This window comes from Rhopalosiphum maidis, chromosome 2, assembly GCF_003676215.2.
Source record: "Rhopalosiphum maidis isolate BTI-1 chromosome 2, ASM367621v3, whole genome shotgun sequence".
NCBI classification, from domain to species: Eukaryota; Metazoa; Arthropoda; class Insecta; order Hemiptera; family Aphididae; genus Rhopalosiphum; species Rhopalosiphum maidis.
In genome coordinates, this window is record NC_040878.1 from 71,860,897 (window position 1) to 71,882,239 (window position 21,343).

At 26.9% G+C, this 21,343-nt stretch overlaps 2 protein-coding genes across 3 annotated transcripts; both read right to left on the bottom strand.

Annotated features, from left to right (window-relative positions):
* Positions 1-45: 45 nt before the first annotated feature.
* On the bottom strand, positions 46-13,855 carry LOC113554295 (ovomucoid-like). The gene is made up of 3 exons (XM_026958066.1): positions 13,624-13,855; positions 9,725-9,958; positions 46-572 (listed from the first exon to the last, which is right to left on the bottom strand). The coding sequence occupies exons 1-3, from the start codon at positions 13,652-13,654 to the stop codon at positions 514-516; spliced, it is 324 nt and encodes a 107-aa protein (XP_026813867.1). The 5' UTR covers positions 13,655-13,855; the 3' UTR covers positions 46-513.
* Positions 13,856-15,180: 1,325 nt separating this feature from the next.
* LOC113551131 (putative uncharacterized protein DDB_G0286901) lies at positions 15,181-21,339 on the bottom strand. 2 transcript variants are annotated; one of them, XM_026953177.1, is made up of 4 exons: positions 21,183-21,339; positions 16,244-16,747; positions 16,019-16,192; positions 15,202-15,426 (listed from the first exon to the last, which is right to left on the bottom strand). In XM_026953177.1, the coding sequence occupies exons 1-4, from the start codon at positions 21,214-21,216 to the stop codon at positions 15,362-15,364; spliced, it is 777 nt and encodes a 258-aa protein (XP_026808978.1). In that variant the 5' UTR covers positions 21,217-21,339; the 3' UTR covers positions 15,202-15,361. The 2 variants fall into 2 exon arrangements, with proteins under 2 accessions (XP_026808977.1, XP_026808978.1); XM_026953176.1 differs by having other exon boundaries at positions 15,181-15,426; positions 16,019-16,747.
* Positions 21,340-21,343: the final 4 nt, after the last annotated feature.

Below are 21,343 nucleotides of genomic sequence, written 5' to 3' on the forward strand. Positions count from 1 at the left end.
AATTTATTATAAACGAATACAAATTTTGATAGCTATAATATTAATTAAATGGTAATATTATTGCATATATTAATATAATAATCGTACATATTAATGACATTTTATAATAAAATGTTTCGTTACAATTAATATATTTTTATATATTATTATTATTATTTACGTGCGATTCACGTGTACTTGAGATATTATTATATAAATATAATAAGTCCGAAAAATAAAATAATTATAATAATAACACAATAGGTAGGGAATTGTAAAATAACCGATTAATATAATATTAAAATAACGTAGACATGTGTTGTGTTTCTGTGTGCGTGCGTGGCGGACCTAATACCCATTTGTGGTGTACGTGTGTGGGCGGTGGTTGTGAAAAATATAAAAAAAATATATTGACGTATTCTCTTATGACCGGTATATTATTCTCGCCGATGTCTTCTCGTGCTGTTTTCCGATAAATATATAAACATTTTTTTTATATATTTTATAGTGCTGTTGATTAGGGCGTGTGTTCAGTTAAGCAAGACGGATGCCTTTGCTGTTTGGACATTCGGACTCCGATTTCACAGTGAGTTCTGCAACACAAATATTAATATATCAGCGCACAAATATACGATCCACAGCTTTACGAGTTTGTATTTAATACATATTATATTGTAATAAGTGAGTTCTGGTTAAATTGTATGTATCATATACATTATATTTAGGGCATTTTATTATTGTCTATCGATCGTTGCGGTTACAATAGATTTATTGGTGGCCAATATGTACTTATCTATATTGTATGTATACTACGTATGGTACATGATGTAGCCTATAGGTTCTGTAGTTTATAAACATTTGTATTGAAGTCCTGAAATTAATTTAAATGCCACGCGTATTTCATAATTTAGAGCTGGGAACCAAAACGTACTATTAAAAAAATTCTGATTTTTTAGAGAAGCGACTCTCTATATTTCTTTTAAAACCAATTTAAATTAACTGAAGCCCAATAAATGTAATGAATAATGAGTTATGGTAATTAAAAGAAAAAAAATTCTACATTATTGATATTTTAAGGTTTACTATAATTTAGATTATTCTGTTTCCAGCATTGTTTATATTCATATTTTATTGAAAATGATCAACATTGAGAAATATAAAAACTTTTAGACTATATATTCAAAAGAAATAAAAAAAAAATCTAACTTTACATTATAAAAAAAAATAACCGTTTTTTGAAAAAAATGATTAAAATAAGGTAGGCGTTGCAATGAAAAAATATTTGCGGAATCTACATCTTCAACAAAAGCAAACCGTTCTTGAAATCGATAAGTAATTTTGAAGTTGATTTTTTAAAATTATTTAATAATAATAAATCATTTTTATTTAAAAAAATTCAAACTTATTAAAAAAACTTGAATTATATTTTTAATGTAATTTAATTTAAAACTTCATAGTTGTAATTATAACTTTAATTAAAATTTTAGCTCCTTTTAGATTAATTATTTTATTTTTTCTATGCCTATCTAAAACAGCCGATAGTACGTTATGATTTATCACTATGACGTATGATTATAAATAATTTATGGAAATAATTCGTTATGATAATGTTGATGATTGATGTTTGTTAATTTAATATGGACAATAGTATGTTTTGGCATATAACTGGAATAATAACCTTTTGATTACTTAAATATCATTTATATATATATATATATATATATATAGATAATTCTTTTCGGATTATCCAGTTATATTTAAATGATGATTTGACTAGAAAATAGTACGCTTTGACCTATTTTGAGGTTAATTTCTCAACAATTTTTCTTTTAAAAATTGTTTAACTTGATTTTATAAATTTTGGATTTTCACCTCACAATTTGTGGTTATATATCGACTGGATATATAGTTGAACTATAACACTAAACATTTTACTTTAAAACATTATATGCTTTAATATTATGTTTTTCTTTTTGATTTATTTTTTTGTATTGTTTATCAATTTGCATTGAAAAATATTAGCTCAGTCTATTATTAGACCATTAATAATTAATGATTAATTTTAACGTATTTTCAATTACATACACACACACATCCAAATTGATGAAGGTTTATTTTTATAATTCTATTGGACATCCCGGGTTAGGTCATTCAGAAAATGTCGTAAACAATTAAAAGATTTTTCTTATTTTTTATTTTTCACTAAAAGCTGTAGTTAATAATGATCGGTTGATATGAATAGAATAATTTCATATAATTTAAATTTTAATATGTATTATGCCTTATTGCCTATGCTTTCATAAGTCATGCTTATTGAACCACATTTTGCGGTTAAGTAATTAATATATTTTACTAAGTTTTTGTCGTTGTTAAATAAGTCCAATACACATTGTGCTATCGATGTTAAACAAGCAGGATACGCGACAATTTAAGTTAAAATGATAAATTATAATAAAAAAAAAATGTAATTTTGTACAATGTATATTATGTATTGGTCTAACGAAGCTATTGTAGGTTATATACTGTAGCGATATGAATTTTGTTTGTTTCGTTTGTGAACTCATTTTTGAATAGAAGTTGCGATTCAAAAGTTTCACATAACCACTCTATTAGAAATTTGACACATGTGCTACACTTAAGTCATTTGTGAAATTTCTCAGTGTAGTTTTCTAGGAACTTGCAACAGTACCATTAGAATTTCTAACAAAATCACGCTTTGTAGAACAAAATAGATTTTAGTTAATTTATCGTGTCCTGCTATTGAAACAAATGTACACCAAACTGCTCTGCAGTTTCTACATTATAAATTATAATATTCGTTCTGAATTTTAAATAGATCGAAATTAATAATTTATTGTATATTAGTCAAAGGTAGACACTCAGTGCTCAAATTCGATAATTTTTGTAATTGAATTATGTGATTTCAATTTAGGTAGGTACACAAAATATATTCTAATTATCATATTTAATACCTATTGTTTTTTTCAACATATATTAATTTAGATTATTATAAAATGGTTTAAAAAAAAAAAAAAAAAGTACTTCATATACAATTCATAATCATTTAGTAGTGCCCTATCATATTATTCATATTACTATTTCATTTTTGTATTTGAGAATATACCTAATATCAACATTATTGCTCAGTGTTATGAAACAATGAACACTCCTCTCATCTATATTGGTATTGTTCAAAAATCGATCTATACAGAATGTATTCATTCAGTTAACATAAAAAGTATTGAAATATTTGTTTGCTTTTCCTGTAGTTTTATTTTTTTAAATTCCCAAAAATCTACCTGAAGTGAAAAAGTAATTGGTTTACAATGATGTGTGAATATTCGGAAAAAAACATTTTAGACTAGGTATACTCTTGTTTTTCAATTTCATTTTGTAGAACACATATAATAACCATAATAATAATAACAGAAAATAAATAAAGTGAGCAGCGTAAAAAACATTCTTACGATCGAGTGCTAAGTATTTTTAAAGAAAAAAATTGAATTTTTATGAATAAAATAAAATATACCCTCTTTTTTTAAGTAACTAAAAAGCTGTTTGAAAAGTGTTGTGTTCATTTTGTTACAATTTATCTCAATGTTAATAATTACAACTGATGTTATTTTCATCAATATGTTGAAAAAATTGTTATTACACAATTCAAAATGACAAAATATTGGTGATAACAAGTCATAATTTTTGAACTAGCAGAAAAAATTTATTATTTTTTCACGTTATAAATTTGTTACGATTACTGTTTTATATATATTTGTGTTTCCCGGGCTTAATAATTTTGAATACATCCGAAAAGCATTTTTAATTATCAGTTAAATCATCATTTATAAGTACCTGCTACTTTCTTCAATTGTTAATAATCAAGCATCAGCTGAAATCCATTAGCTATAGTTTGTATTATCTCCTGGTTATCAGAACATATTTTACTTATATTATACGGTTTATATAACACCTACATGACTACATAATATTTTACCTAACAAACTTTAATAAAATGTACTGTTAAATTTTTTAGTATGTTTTTAAAAAGTCTTAGCCTAATCTTCTACGCTACAACGGAATACGGTCTTGAGTGCAAACGCCTATGAAATAAAACAAAATATAATACATATGTCGTGAAAATGTATGAGGTAGGATTTAATTTTAAATCTGTGTATTTGCAATAATTGCAATATGTTTTTTAAAATAACGTTGTTGGTGGCCTATCAATTAAGATTTCGCAGTAAAAAATTATCGTCATTTAAGCATTAAGCATTATTATTTCCCCATTATCGCAGAATAAGACAACTGTTTTTTTTCTATTGTCTAGTGTTATAATAATATATCAATTATACCTATGCAATTATGTATGTCATATAAAATATAATTGGTTCAAATAAAACACCTTGACTGCTTTCGAAACAATAATTTTTTTTTTACACAGGCTATTTCGAATAAAAACACATCGATTAGTAATAAATATAACTTATCAAAAGTTCTGATGAATCGAGAAGTTTAATCATAAAAGTTATAAGAAAATACTAAATATAGCGTATTCTGTCACTAGTTTTAGATTCCCCGTTTAATATGGGCTCAAACTTTTAAAAACTTGTTCGTTTTGTATATTTTCGACCGAGTTACAAAAGAAATTGAACAGGGCATTATTAAAGCGTTTTCACTAATTTTAATATAGTTTTTTCTCAGCCAATTAATTATACGAACGTTACCTACTCAAAATGGTTTTCAGTTTTCTTTATTTGTAAATTCAATTTCGCATAGAAATAATATAAGTGCCACGTTTTATTGCTAAATAAAAATAATTTATATTAAATTTATATTTTATTTGAACACAACGGCTGTTGACATTGCATATTTGATATGGAAAAATCTATTTGCTCATATACTTAATAAAGTTTACACATTCCACATGGAATGTGCTTACAATATTCGCAAAAAATCACATTTGATCAAATACATTTGGTGATCTCTGTTATAAAAACACCATTACTTAAGCTTAGGGACTTTTTAGCATTTGTATGTGTTATTGGACAGTCAAATAAAAATGATTATTTTTAATATATAGAATGTAAATATTATATAGAATTAGCATGATGTTGCATATTTTTAGGTTTTTGCTTACTAGCACAAGTTTATACATTATTCAGTATTTTAGAATTTTTTTTGGTTACATTTCTGCAATGAAAAAAAAAATTGTATGATTGTAATTTAACAATTAAAATACTTATTTTATACGTTATTATATCATATATATTTACTATTTATTGGTAATAAAGGATTAGACGGTATATAAATGAGAAATAATTAAAAAAAAGTACTACATTGCAGGGAAGTTCAGTTCATCGAGGTGGGTGATAATGGGCACCAATATTTTCGTACAAAAAAAAAAAAAGTATGTAAAGAAATAGTCAAATTTTGGCTGATATATTATTACAATCATGTCACATAGTTAAATTTTTTTAGGAACTTAATTATTAAGACATAGTGTATGTATTAAATAATTTTTTATATTATGTATTTCATTTGAGAATTAAGTGATAATAATTTGCCTTATAAAGTCATAACTCAAAAGTCTTTACTAAGTTGAAAACATATTTGATTTTATCCTCGGTAAAGATGAGATATGTGTTAAACATAAATTACTGCGGTTCAGTGACTCGTGGACTCGTGGTGTAGTGATATGTAAATTTAAACGTATAAATAAAGTAGTGGAAAAAAGGAAAGGTTTGTCAAACTAAATAGTAGAAAATCAAATAAAAGTATAAACTATTACAACATTGACATTATTATTTTATTATTGTTGTTACGAAACGATTTTTACGAAACAGAAAGAAGTATAATATTATACATCTTAGCTATGTATTCGTATTAACAATGGTTGATGAACTGAAAATAATTTTCTAACGCAAATCATCACCTAGTTACCTACCATATTATGTATGGTATATATATATATATTATGTATATATTCATATACGCTATGCATACTATGTCGAGTTACATTTTTTTGTTTAAAATTATTGGAGATCATGCAGGATTTGCACTAAAATTAAACGAAATCCTTCTAAGAAGACTCAACTATTCCAAACAATCTCCAGTCAATCTACCTCGATGAACAGCCGAAACATTGTCTGTTTAGAACCTAAAGAAATTATCAGTTGGCGCTGCACACTATTGATTAATGTTTTTGGAGCAATCAATTTCATACATTTGAAAAAATGTATGTATATTTGTATATTTAGTTGTTTATTAATACAAATTAAATATTTTGGAAATAATAAATGGCAGGGTCGTATTTAGAGGGAGGGGAGGGGGTAACAGGAGGCTGTTGTCTCGGGTGGCTGATTATGAGGGGGCGGCTAAATATTTTGTAAATAGATAATAAATAATTACATTATATTATTATATTATAATGGAGCATTTTTTTTTTTTTGTTGCCCCAGGGCGACAAATTTCTAAATACGGCCCTGATAAATGGTAATTAGTAACAATTTATGAATGTTAAACTGTGTATTACAGTAGTTTAAAGGTAAATATTTAAGTAAATGTACAGAGGAACTTTAAGAACTCATACAATTAAGAAAATTGCACCCAACTACTCAATTTTTATTTTGTAAAAAAAAATTCTTGTTATGCACTAAAATAATTATGCTTACAAAACATATATTTTAAATTAAGTATTAAATATTTCAGAATATCATAGTGTCCTTAGTGACCTTATACTAAGTAAAGTCTTATAGTATTTATTAAAAATATTAAAACAGTACATTTTTATCAGTATATGTATTTTTTTAGTAAATTACTATAGTTCAAATAAATAAATTATTATAGTTTATATATATATATATATACATACTACTCTGTGAACTTTCTTATTTTAACTTATTCAAGACGAAATTGGTCTTTTGCAAGGAAAGGACATAATTACAGAATTGTATTCAAGTAGAGGTTAGGTAGTTAATGTATATGTTGAATTCAGGTTTCATATAAATATATGCTACGTTACCTCCAAGAAATACGTCTATGACACTCTTTAAAAGTATCTCACCGTCTATGAACACACCCACCTGCAGGTTGATGATGCTATACCTACTCTAATATAATGTATTTAACTGTTTACTGTACGGTTATTAACTACTGTAAAGATCACAATCTCACTCTTAAACTAAAACGCAGTCTAAATGTTTATAAGGGATGCGTTTCGATAAGTTGGTTGCAAACAAATCAAGTGTCCGGGGTAAAATGGATGTGATATATGACGCAGTAGGCGTATAAATTTTAAGTGCGCGACTAAAACAAATGCGTGTCTACAACCCTACAGGGACTACTGAACATTTTAACCAGGTAGGTATATTATATATTATGATGACACCCTTGAGTATCTTTGTTTATTCTTATAATATCTATGCGCGTACGTACGTTTTTACGATCACATGCGATTCATATCGGATAAAAGATAAAAACGATAACGATAACGATAACGGAGTCGAAAAAGGGAACGCATGTAGAATTTTTTTCCCACGTTTATCAGTGTATATTATAGTACATAATTTTATTATAACATTAGGCCGCAAGTACAAAAGTTACTTAAATTATACTGTGGTAAGTATAGTATACACGATAACGTATAATAATATCACATCGACGCGTCTTATTTTTCATATGTATTTGAGAACATATTATATAACATCATTGCCGGAGTGGTTCATCGAGGTGGATTAACCAAGACAATTTGTCTTTGCATCACAGAAGTTCGTTTTAATTAGTTTCATTTTATTGTTATACACAGATATTAAACAAACGTAATGCTTTAAATAATCGGTGCGATTACGATTCGTGCGCAGTTCCAGATTACGATTATTAATACAATATTTTCTCCGTCGAAGAACTTACGTACCACGTTTTGTATGACACAAGACGGTATTATTAACCATATAGAATATTTTCGTGTTGCTATACAGCTGCTGGGGCGTCATTCATTTGGGCGAATAACCCAAAATTTACCCGAGTAGAGCATATATTATTTGGTCGAGAAATTAACCGATCGCTAGGCGAATCAATTTATAAATTATACAGGGATATATACAGGGAATAATAGGGAAGTAACGTACTTACCTATACAATAATTTTCATGTTCGTATTTACTACAATGTATTCAATTCAATATTATTATTATACCGTTTCGGTTGATTGGTGATAACTATTTATAACTTTATACAAATTAATTCTATTAACACACAAAAAAATCAATATATTACGTAAAAATACTAAAGAAAAACAAGACTATACATTAAAATCATGGGAAGAATATCAAACGGGAAAATTAACAATAATCGATTATAATAAAAAAATGAGCATGGGATACGATGCTAATTATTAATTATTATAATTAGTTAGGATTTTTAATAATATATTATCATGATAATTTATATAAGAAAATGATACATTTTATTAAACAAATGGACATATGAGATACCATAATAATATGAAGAATGTAGTTAAGATAATAACAATATAATACATTTTTAACCATACCCGTTAGAGTAAACTGAGAGTTCTAAGTCTCTAAAAATGAGAAGGAAAACATATTAGTTTATATAAATGTTTATAAAAATATATTTATAACTCGCCCAAACGATGTATTAAATAAATTAGGGTCCCGTGTAAATTTCGCCCAAACGATATGTTATTTTGGGTCATTCGCCCAAATGAAAACCGCCCAGCTGCTGTGTGGACAACGAACGGAAATGGCTGCAGTTCTAATATTATGTAGTTTTAAAGTGGCATGCAAGATTCGATAACATACCAGGTAATATACCTACATATTTCTTATAAATACAATTTTTACTACTATGAGAATATATTTTTTTGATATATCTTTAAATATATACATAACTCGGCAGCGTGAACGTCAAGAAAATTGTTTATAGATAATAAAGCCGTTTAAATCGAATCGAAAAATACGAAAATGAAACAACGAATAAAATTGAAAGTCATTCTAAAATGTACTTGGTGTTATAGGTTAATGTGGTAACCAAGCATAGCAATAGGTAGTATAAACAGCCCGTTTTTTTTTTTGTTTTAGAATTTTATTCACAAGCCAATCGTAAAAATACGAGTATACCTATGTAATATTATAATACGTAATAATAGATGTAATAAATGGGTACGAGCAATTTATTCTCTCTTTCTATATCAATACGCATGACGAATGACGAGTACGCAATAATATAGTTTATTTTTCCCGGTTATAATGATATTATATTCACATGAGTGACATCTCATGCAATTAGTTTTGCCGTTTCACGTACCAATGTAAAATACATTTAAAATTCGAGTGTTTTAGCTTTGCCAGCGCTAGGCGGTAGTTATCGTTGAAGAGTGCCGCGACGAATTGAAATCGATCGTTATACAATTAATATGACGGAAAGAGAAAAAAAAATAATAATAAAATGGTAAAAATAAATGATAGGTAACAAATGTTTTTTTTTTCCAATGTGAAATGACTGTTGCTGTTGCAGCGATTATAATAGGGCCTAAAACCAAGTTTTTGTTCGCCGTCTGCGTTAACGAGATGTTTATAGAGTGTTTAGACCACACTACACAACAGTTTGCATGGTGTGTTTCTGCACTACGCGATTTCCGACCATTATGCCTAAATGGTGGGGCTGTTGTAGTACATAATATATATATATAGTCAATTAATACCATCGACGAATTGTACTCTACTCACTCGCATTGTGCTCGCAGTTGTATTTCTCCATGACGCACTTGTTGCCGAAGCTCAAGTTCACTTTGGCTCCGTCAGATCCGCAAATCGGATTGTAATCGTTCGGGCATTCGGATTTGCATTTACGGGCCGGCGAAATCGTTGTCGTTGTGCTGGTGGTCTTCAGTTTGTGGCTGGTGCCTATTTTCTTATCGCCGGCAGGACTTCCATTTACTGACACCAACACCACGGTCAGACCTATACATTATTTATCATACAGATAAATATTATTATTTTTATATTAATATATCATATAATTAATATGTGTGTATGTTTGTTTTGTTTCTACTAGGAGATGGAGTTTGTTCAAATGTTCTTTGAGATTTTTAAAATTATAGTGTTAGTATAGCTATATTAGAAAACTAACTGTCAATAATGAAATTAGTGGCATAAATAATATATATATTGTATGTATGATCACTGCACAGAGATTGTCAGGGTAGAATAGAAAACAAGATTTTGATGTTCATAGAAAAATAAAAAACGAAAGACGGTATGTCTAAAATGTTATTGACTTTAAATTACTAGGTTTTCTTTACAATTTTGAAATCTCCTATGATACGATGTGTCTTACAGAGAAAAACATATTTTTACATAGACATTCTTTACTGCAAGGGAATTATGCGTTTTATTGCCATTTACATTTTACGTATAGCTTTCATAGAGCTGGAACCAATAAATAATTAATATTTATAGGTAAAATATAATCATAGTTATGATTCAGTTAATTAGTTTAGAGGATAACATCTGAAAAATGTTTTACAAAAATAAGGTTAATTATAATAGACGATAAATTTGAAACCATGATTGGAAAAATGACATAACATTATTTTATTATCGATAGAAAGAGATTGTATTTAGTGAGATTAGTTAGAACTAATACTTTTATACAAAAACAATTAAAGTTTTTATTCAATTTATCTAAAACGAGATTTCAAAATCAAATTTACTATCTGGATAAACAATCGTTGTGAAAAGACATAATATAATTAAAGAAAAAAAAATAATAAGTTAATATTTTATTGCATTATTGTCATAAATACACAGAACTTTATATTAGATAGATAACAAAAAATACATATCATGGCATATCTGAGTTGAGTTTATTGAATTTGTTCGTTATCGACTCATATAGGTAGTCGTGTCATAGTCTGTCTAGGACAAAGGTTAAAAGTAGTACTATTTATGTCATGTACAATAATACTCATCGCTAGCGATTTTTATATTTTCATCAGTATTGCTTTACTTTCGAATACGAATTTAATATTATATACATATTGCAATATCTTCTGTGAAGAAGGTCGTTACTCAATTTTTGTCACTTTTAAGTTAATAGTTAATAGTTTATACCAAAATGTTACGGAATATAATACTGCCTATCTCTCACAAAGTAGTAAATTATTATAATTTCGAAAATTTGGTTCACGTGGAAAAAAAGTGTTTTGTTTCATAATATTTTCTCATGAAACAAATAACCTTAAATTTATTATTATTATTATTATTATTATTATTTATCAAGCCAATGCTATCTAAGCATGCGATTATAAAACATTAATACGCGAAAGTGGTTTGCTTACTGAACGATAATTATTGCTATTAATCAAAAATAAAAACCGATGTCAAATTCATTTTTGAACACGTCCAATAATAAATACTAAATTATTATGGGGAAAAAAAAACTTTTTCATACAATAATGTCGATAGTTAATAATTCATTTTAATAGTAGGTACACGCAGTATAATAATAATAATATTGTATGGTAATATCAGAAAAAAGAGTTGTCATTGGGTCCCTTTTAGTTTACACCTCCTCCCTAAAAATAAAAAAATGTCTTTCATCTCAATTAACAAAATAAAATTAACTAAGCCAAAAAATTTCTTTTTTATTCAATTATTATTATGATCTAATTATAGTTAAGATAATAATTATAGATTAACGTTGAAACGAGACTGTACTCTGTTGTCAATCGCACATAAATGGTCTAAAAATAAGTGTACATAGACATAACGATAGTGTATAAATGTGTATTATTAATTACTCCAAGCCACTTCTATTAAGCATAGGTTATAACTTATAACTAGGGCATGGATGTTATAGTACCTACTAAAAATCTAGTAAAATTGATTGCAGTATTGCATTAAAATATACCAAAAATAGCACTTAAAATATTAAAAATTGCATTAAAAATAATAACGTTTTGTTATAATTCATAAATTTAGGTTTATTTTTATTTATCATTAATTCATTACCTTATTGTATATTTTATATATCACTGACTCAATAGTAAACAAATTATAAATAATATATATAATATAACTTAAAAAATGTTGTTACATTGAACTGTAAATTATTTTTATGTTAAATATATAATCTTATCTGTACACAATGCAAATACCAAAATTGCAGTTTAACGAAACCGATACGATTCTAAAATTAATCAAATAATCGTTTCGACTATAAATACATGTACAATAATATCAATAGACAACAAGTCATTTTAACTACAATATACATCAATACATTATGTACTTCAGAATTAAAGCAATTTGACAATTGTATTTTATGACATTTTTATAAAACCGTTTAAAAAATATTAAAAAAGTGAAATAATGTAAAAAAAGATATTAAATTTTTTTTATAAATGACTAAATTCTATAAAATTACATAAAAATCCAAAAATTGTAAAAAGTATCATTTAAAACTTTTAGATTTTAGTTCGTAATTACATGACACGCATTTTAAACTTACTTAGCAATTAATTGAAAAAGCAAAAAAAAAGTTGCAAATGCAACAACATCCGTACCCTACTTATACGATATACGTACAAAACTAATGGGTTATCGTATAAAAATTATCTTAGGTCACTTTATTGAGTACAAATTATAGTTAATAATAATTGAACATATAAATTTTTATCATTATTAATGAGTTATACCTAACAATTATTAATTTGTATTGATTAGTAAAAATTTTATTTTCATATGATAAATAATGCTAAACATACTAGTTTATTTTGGAAAATTAATTTTATTTGTTTTGTTGAATTATAAAATCGAATAATTTTCAACTGTTAAATACCACAATTATATATAGTTCGGCAGTTCTTGGGTTTAAAACCAATCAAAAATTAAATTTGAAATTATTTTACGTAGGTAGGTAATTACGGTCATGATTCTAAGTACAGATACCTATTATTTTAGAATATATATATATATATATATGTATTAATTACTAACATTTATAATTTACCTATATAAAATATGATTCAAAGTTAAAACATTACCGGATGAATATGTCGGGATCAACCTATCAGTGCTAAGTCGACAAAATATTCATTTAGTTTATCTTACGGAATGGAATAAAACATGGATGGACGTATGGTATAACTAGTACACACTAGATTATAATGGATTGATTGAATAGTGTTTCATAAATCATTATACGAAATACTTTCATCCCGAAGGTTAATGATCTCGATTAATACGAGTATTGTTTTCTATGTTTTTAGAATTTAACGCATCTCAGTGTGTTGAAATTAAAATACATAATATCATGCTGTCAAAAAAATGTAATCTAACATGATGAAGCTCCTCAAACATGCCGAAAACACACACACATTGAGCCGGGTATAAATGTTTTAGTTTTTCATGAGTTTATACAACTCCCCGAAAGTTGCACGTGTGTATTTATCATACTATACCATATTTTATTTTAATTTGTAGTAATTGTTTAAAATTTAAATCGACACGAAAACGTCTTATACCTACCTATGTACATGCAATGTTATGCATTTTATTCCTGATACAATTAAAACTATAACTATCTATTAGTGATAATAATAATACTTAAAATATCGACTTACCTACTAACAGGATTAACGTTAAAGATTTCATGATGTATTCGTTTTGCGTGTTATTAACTTGTTTATGGTGATAATAATAATTATCGTATGTTTCGTGAACACGGAACCAAGTGTTTTGTTCGCCAGACGACGTCGTGTAGCTCTCTTATATAGACGGTTCTCCTACCCATAAGAGCATTATTTTATTTTTTCCTGTTGAGCGACCGACGTGAGAAAGGTCATACCTATATCGTACTTACTGCTATAATATAATTGGTCGTCCCTCCTACTGCCACCGTGGATGCTTGTCCACCAATTATGTAACAAAACTGCAATGTATAAACATTACTATGTTTATATACAAAGGATGTACTTTGTGTGTATATGTTTTTTTTTTTTTTTTTTATCCCATTCGTCTGTCTAGTAGGTAAATGCGTTTTGGAAATGATTTGTATTCGTCACGATGTGAATATTGCGGTGCGCTTCGTTAAAAAATGACTTTGACCCATCGCAAGGTTATGCCAATAAATTTCTCGCCCGAGAAGCGTTTCGTATGTGTTCGTCATGACGTACTGCGGTGTTCGTCGTCGAGGGGTCTTTGTTCAACAACAATATTAATATTATATTCATCTCAAATAAAATGCGGGCGCGCGTGGAAAGGGATCAAGAAATGATTGTTTAGCAGAAATATTGTAAACATTGTAACACATTTTGTTTTTTTTACCGTATATCTAAAGTAGTATTCAGGGACTAGACACTAGGGAAGTAAGGCAATTTTAAATACTATACATTAAAGTAATTATTGGATGTCATATGGGATGTAGATCATAATGAATAGATAATCGGTAAACAATCATATTTTCATTATTGTACTACACTCCATAATTGTGTTTAATCATCGTCGTATTTTATTATATACGTTATAGGTACTCTAGTTCAGAATCGGTAGGTACGATATTGTGACCAATTATGAAATATACCCATAGGTACATTAAATGATAACAGTTATTATAAAAACACATTTCTGAACACTTATAAAAACAGTTTAAATTATTTTCTGGTTATGTGGTATTCCAGTTCCAGAGTTGAATATTATCTATAAATTATTATATCCGCTCTTATACTCATATGCCATATATAGTGCGACCGACTTCAGATCCTCATTGATACCACATCAAAAAATAGGTGTGTTACGAGCGATCGTCGTAGTATATGTCAAAGTATATTCCGAGAGCAAGAAGTAGAACCTAAGAAGACCTTGATAAGAAAAAAAATCTAAAGTTCAAAAATTGGTTGGGAGGAAACAGAGTTAAACGAATTACATTAGTATCATTGTTGTCGCCGTCGACCGACCATATATTGCATTGGGAATATAATTTAACCTATTACACGACCATTGTTGTTGAATTTACGTTGCACGACCGTTTCTAAACTACTCATCAGACCGCCACTGCCACTATAATATAATACGAATTTCCAGACGTTCATAATCGTGATCCGTCCAATATTCTTCGTTTAACACAATTGTGTTGTTTACGTACAACTTTTTTTCCTCAAAACTCGGTCTCTTAAAAACCAATTGGTAATTAATAAAATATATTGTGTGTAAAACAGTCGTTATCATTTTATCAAATTATATATGACACATTGTAAATTACGTCTACCGTACAAAAATGATCTTAAAATTAAATATATATTAATATTATAATTATTCATGTCTGCATTTTCATAGAAGAACAGCAGTAATTTTTTTGAAATTTCATAATGCGCGATTGATGCGTTCGGTCGTTGTTACGCAAGTACCGATATAACTGAATTCAGTGGCTGTAAAACAAAACAAACATAAAATTATTTATTGCTTAATGACATCAATTACACATATCATCAGACATGATTTTTTTTATATTCTTTTAAGTTAAACAAATATTATTAGGAATCGTGGATGAATGTATAATAGGCACCTAGTCGTATAAATTTGATTCAAATAAATACAACATATGTTAAACTTGATAAAAATAATGAAATATTGTTGCAAACTGATATAATTTGGAATTTTTTTTTTTGAGAAAATAGTCTGTACCAGAGTAAGTTGCAAATGCGATGTATCATGGACGAATGATTGAAAACAATAGGAATTTAAAGTTTGAAGAAGTCGAAAATGAATTATATATTATTAATACAATGATTTATGTTTAACTTTTAACTGAATCTCAAGAAAAATTGAATTTTATCAAAAGTATAATGTACTATTAATATATAGTGTATACTGTATAAAAGTTTACAACAAAATACTACACATCAGTAAAATTAATAAATTGATACATCCTTTCTATCTCAAGCGAGTATGATAGAATAACAAATTTAATTACCTAAGTTAGTTTATTGACCAAGTTACAAACAAAAGAACACTACTTACGTATACCACAGTTGGCGACACATTCCAAAAATCTTCTATTTTGGTATGTTTGAGAATCACTTCCACAGACAGGATTGTATTCATTTGTAATCTTTTCTCTACAGTTCGTATTGCACGTATTGCGCTGAGCTTCGTTTACCTCTTCACTGTTTGTGGCAGTCGTGCTAGTTTGAACTGAATTTTGATTGTTAATCGGTTGTATTTGAGTAGTAGGTGGCCTGTTACCTTGATTATTTTGTCCCTGGTTATTCCATTGGTTTTGACCGGGACTATTACCGTTGGTACCCCACTGGTTTTGACCGGGATTATTACCGTTGGTACCCCACTGGTTTTGTCCAGGGTTATTACCGTTGGTACCCCACTGGTTTTGTCCAGGGTTATTACCGTTGGTACCCCATTGGTTTTGTACGGGGTTGTTACCGTTAGTACTCCATTGATTTTGATTAGATGGCCTATTATTAAAGCCCTGTGGTCGGTTAGGTCTTTGATTACCTCCGTTAGACCATTGGCCTTGGTTGTTTGTTTGTGGATCGAGATCTCCAAATGGATCTTCCCTGTTAGGCATTGGCGGTCTTGGACGACGATTTTCTTGTCTTGTAGTTCTTTTAGGTGACGGATCATAATTATTGACCCATGATGAATGATAATACCGCAAACTCAAAGATTCGGTAACTGCGACATCGTCCGATGGCACTGCGCCATAAACGGATACAACCGTTAGTCCAAAACCTATTTAAAATCGGCAATTCTGTGATTACATTATATGATTATAATATACTTACTATATTATTATAAAGGTTTAACAGGTTTAAGACGTGAGGGTAAAATCTAAAAGATAAATTAATTTATTGCAATATACTAAAAGTATACAGGTGGCTTAAATATAGTAAATACACGTATTGGGTAATTTAGATTTAGGTAGTCAATCAATATCTAAATATAAACAAAATTCCGCACATAATGAATATTTAATGGATATTTTATTAGCTTGAACTAAGTTATAATAAAGTGATCAAGTAAAAAATAATAATATAAATGTCAATAATTTGCTGATATTGAAAAAATCTGGTTATTCTAGCATTTTATAATATAATCGTCTTTTTTTATCTAAAAATTATAGCCAAGTTAATTTCTTTTAAAAAATATTTACTGAGTAAATACATTATATATTTTTATTTTTTAATATATGTTGTATGATGTATACATATACGTAATAATATGTACAAAATTATGTCAATTGTGATTACGTTATAATGGGCCTACTCAATTCCATATTATGTATTTGACAAAATATATAATATTATAAAATATATTAATACAATTACGGTTGATTCAAATTATAAATACAATATTTCATAAATTCAATTAAGATTAAAGGTATAAGTTTACAAAAAAAGTCTATTCCTTTAAATGAAATAAACATTTATATTGAAAATGAATTATCTTTTTCTTATCGCAGGTTAAATAAGCTTTAATGGGTACATAAACTTTAATATGATTTGTGTGCATTATTTTTAAATAGGGTTTTGGGAATTTTGGACACTCAATCGCTAAGTGCGGAAGCTTGTTTAATACATAGGTAAAATTAACAAGTTTGTACAAAGTACTGAGGGATTTTTATTAATGATATTGGAATCTAGTTTTATAGAAATGGCGTGCAAATATATATTTTGTATAAATAAAACCCTTAAATTTTTTTAATTATTTAATTAGAAGGAGTTAATCTTGATTTTGCATAGAAAAATAACAACCGATAATTGATTCTTTGTTTAGTGTTTGACCTTGAGCATCTCAGATATTTTTTTATTATTATAAAATGTGGCTGTTTTTTTCTTTGATTAATAACGATTGAAAAATAACCTTGTAATTTGTGTAGGTACATACGACGATTTTATAAAAATAATAATCATAAAAATAATTATCACGTTCATTAATAAAATATTTAACTAAACAATTTCTCATTATAAATATTATAAATTAGGTTCACTAAATTGGTGTACCTAATGGAGTTGTCATAATTTTTTACAAACGCGTATTTTTTTTTATAAATCATTATTTTTTATAATGTCCTACCGTTAAAACGTTAATTTTCTATTGTTTTTATCATATTCATTTTTATTTTGGTATTTAGTTTCACGTCTGTATAAATATATTAAATATCATTAAAAGCTGTTACTTATATACAAGTAATATTAGTGTTTATAGTTTAAAGGACTCAAATAGTGCTTGTAATTTATTTTTGTTCATAATTTTTTGTATAATTTAGTTTATTGCGGACTCGAATTGTAATTGTCTAGAAAGTTTGGAAAAGTTTAAATGTATAATTCATATAGCCGTCCAAGGTAAAATGTTGGAAACTTCCCAGACACTCAATAAAGTAATTACGATTAGGTATGCCATGTATATTATTATTTTTTTGTTTTTATAACAATTACAATTATTAATTTATGTAAAATATAGAATTATAGATTTTTTAGTTTTTGTATACCAAATTATTAAAGATTTATTTTTTTAGAATTTCAATAAAATTCTAAAATAAATTTTGCAAAATCTAGTGACCATCATTTTAATTTTACGAATTCTTTCGTAGATTTTACCCAAACTTATAGAAATCAATGAAAATCACAAAATTACATCTTTGAAAAAATCAAATACTATAGATAATAGTTTTAGTACAGATATTGTTTATTTATAAGTAATTCTTAAAAATAGCTACAATATTGTGTAGCCAATACGTTTCTTCCCATATTGATATCAGTAATAAGTGAGTGTAGTGCATGACTGTGAATTCATTGGTACTCTCCTTCTTATATTAAATTAATTTTATACACAGGTATACGGAGTATTTGATCTGAAGTAAATACTAAGCATTTAATATGATTAAAATATTATTAATCGTCTCAAATGACTAATGAGTACGTTTTATGAACATTTAAATTAATTTGAAAATAATATGCATTTATACCCAATTTAAAATTTTTTTAATATTGTGTCGGTTTATTAATTATTATATGAAGAAAGGTACATTACTAATAGGTACTTTACCCGTTATGGATCAAATTTAAATATAACTGATATAAAGCATTAAAAGTTTAATAATTTATTTCAAGTAATATTATTAAATATGTTTAAGGATGTTAGAATTTAGAAAAAATATCATAATTTTTTGTTCACACGTTTCACACGAACCAAGTTTTAGATACATATTTAAATTTATATTTTGATTGATAGTCGACCGATTACATTGCTGAGTCGTGTATAGAATGGTAGTGTTCTATAGTATCTAAAGAATACAATACATGATACTCATAATCGAATATATTAAATATATGGATAAGTAATGTTCAAAAATTATTTTTTAAATTGATAAATGATGATGTTTTATAGTTATTTACAGATAGAAGATACCGGAAGAACATTGAAAACAATACCAAACGAAAAGTTTCAATCGAAAGATATATACTTAAATAGTTATATCAGACAGGTATTAAACTACAAAAATTTCATTGCCGAAAAACGCTTCACAATGTTTATAAAGCTGAGAAAATATAAAAACAGTTTTCGAAAGCCAGTGTTTGTAAATTTTTATATATGAACAGAATTTATTGACTCCAAGTAATGTTAAAATAATGTTTAGACAACCTATCTTTTTTTACCTTAGGATCTAGATCACTCATTAACTTGTTAATCAATAAAAAAAAATACATTTAGATTAATTAAGTAGGTATATGTTTAAAAATGAATTGTTGTGATTTAAAAGTTTGATATTAGTCAGTGACATAAGAGAAAAACACCTGTATTTATAGTATAAAATAAAATAATATCATTATTATTATATACCTATTAATTTAAAAACAATTGAAGAAATTACAATTCGTAAGTGTTTTTTTGGAAGTTTATATTTCTCCATACTTATATGGTTCGATAAGTTGGTAATTTATTCAGTATGAAAAATAAAATGGCTCAACCTCCTGTTAACTACTTAAACAATTTCAAATTGAAATCGATAGTTTGATTTAAATCTACATATACTAACAAAAACTATGTACTTTTTTTTCTATTAAAAAAAGGTCCTGCGGAATCGATGAAATCCTGTCCCACACATAGTCCCAAATTATAAATTATAAAAGGACACGGCATGTTTGGAAACCGTACATTATACAGATTAGTATGTTTAGTCATTGGATATTTTAATATACATACATGAATAATGTGTTTGAAGTATAAACCATATTATACATAATATTAAAATACAGTTTTTAGGATAATTTAATTTAAATATAAGAGTACATTGTGAAGAATAATTGTTAAAAAAATTTCCATTTGTCTAGTTTACATTTCAAACGTACTGATTTAAAATAATATTCTAGAAGAAAAATGTGTTCATTATTTATTTTTAAATATACTATCTTAGTTAAATAATTTTGTTTTGTTTTATAATAATTACGTTTAGAATAAAATCAATAAATACCATGAGAAATTCATTTAATTATTAAATGCTATAGCCTGTAGTCTATAAGTACTTGAATAATACAAAATAATGATTATACTGTTTTTTAAAATCAATGATCTCCCTTAAATTGTTCTTAGTAGGTCCTAATCTGAATCAAAATGTTAAATAATAATGTCACAATTTTTTTATAAGCATTTTAAGTTATAATATATACATAAATTATAAGTTAATCATAAAAATGTAAAAACTATAAGTATTTTTTAGTAAACAATTCATAAATTCTCATAAGTGGCACGAGTAGTTCATAAATTACTTCAATAGCTTTATCAAACACATCGTAAAAATTACTCAGTGATATCGACTGACAGACTGCCCCCCACAGAAACTTTTTCGTATACAATAAATAATAATTATAAAATTGACTTCAAATTTAACACATCCATTACAGTGACCCACTCGATACCTATTATAAAGTACAGTAGTACCCACTTGCCAACTTTTTTTGTTTATTCACCTCGATTATTTTAAAAGATGCTAACATTTTTGAATTTTGAATGCTAACTAGATCCAATTTACTATAAGAAATCATTTCCAAAAGTTTAAGATCGAACCATTTTTTGAACTACATAATTATCGTGTATGCACAAAAAAAAAACTGTTTCCAAATAATATGGCTTAAATGTATTTATTAATTATTGATTAAGGACTTACCAAAGAAGACGAGAGATAGTCGACACAGCGACATCGTTGGCAGTTCGATCACGAATTCGCACTGAGTCGATCGTGTGATCGTTTAATATAACTTCAATGTTTTAGAGATATTATTTTATTACTATTATAGACTGTAGTCACAAGACACGTTAGTTATGTAT

Excerpts from the sequence above, each read along its gene's own strand:
- LOC113554295 (XM_026958066.1), bottom strand. The coding sequence starts at position 13,654 with ATGAAATCTTTAACGTTAATCCTGTTAGTAG. Across the intron at positions 9,959-13,623 it reads AACGTTAATCCTGTTAGTAG|GTCTGACCGTGGTGTTGGTG; the intron begins GTAAGTCGATAT and ends AATAATGTATAG. Across the intron at positions 573-9,724 it reads CAACTGCGAGCACAATGCGA|AACTCACTGTGAAATCGGAG; the intron begins GTGAGTAGAGTA and ends TTTGTGTTGCAG.
- LOC113551131 (XM_026953176.1), bottom strand. The coding sequence starts at position 21,216 with ATGTCGCTGTGTCGACTATCTCTCGTCTTCTTTG. Across the intron at positions 16,748-21,182 it reads ACTATCTCTCGTCTTCTTTG|GTTTTGGACTAACGGTTGTA; the intron begins GTAAGTCCTTAA and ends GATTTTAAATAG. Across the intron at positions 15,427-16,018 it reads TGTCGCCAACTGTGGTATAC|CCACTGAATTCAGTTATATC; the intron begins GTAAGTAGTGTT and ends TTTGTTTTACAG.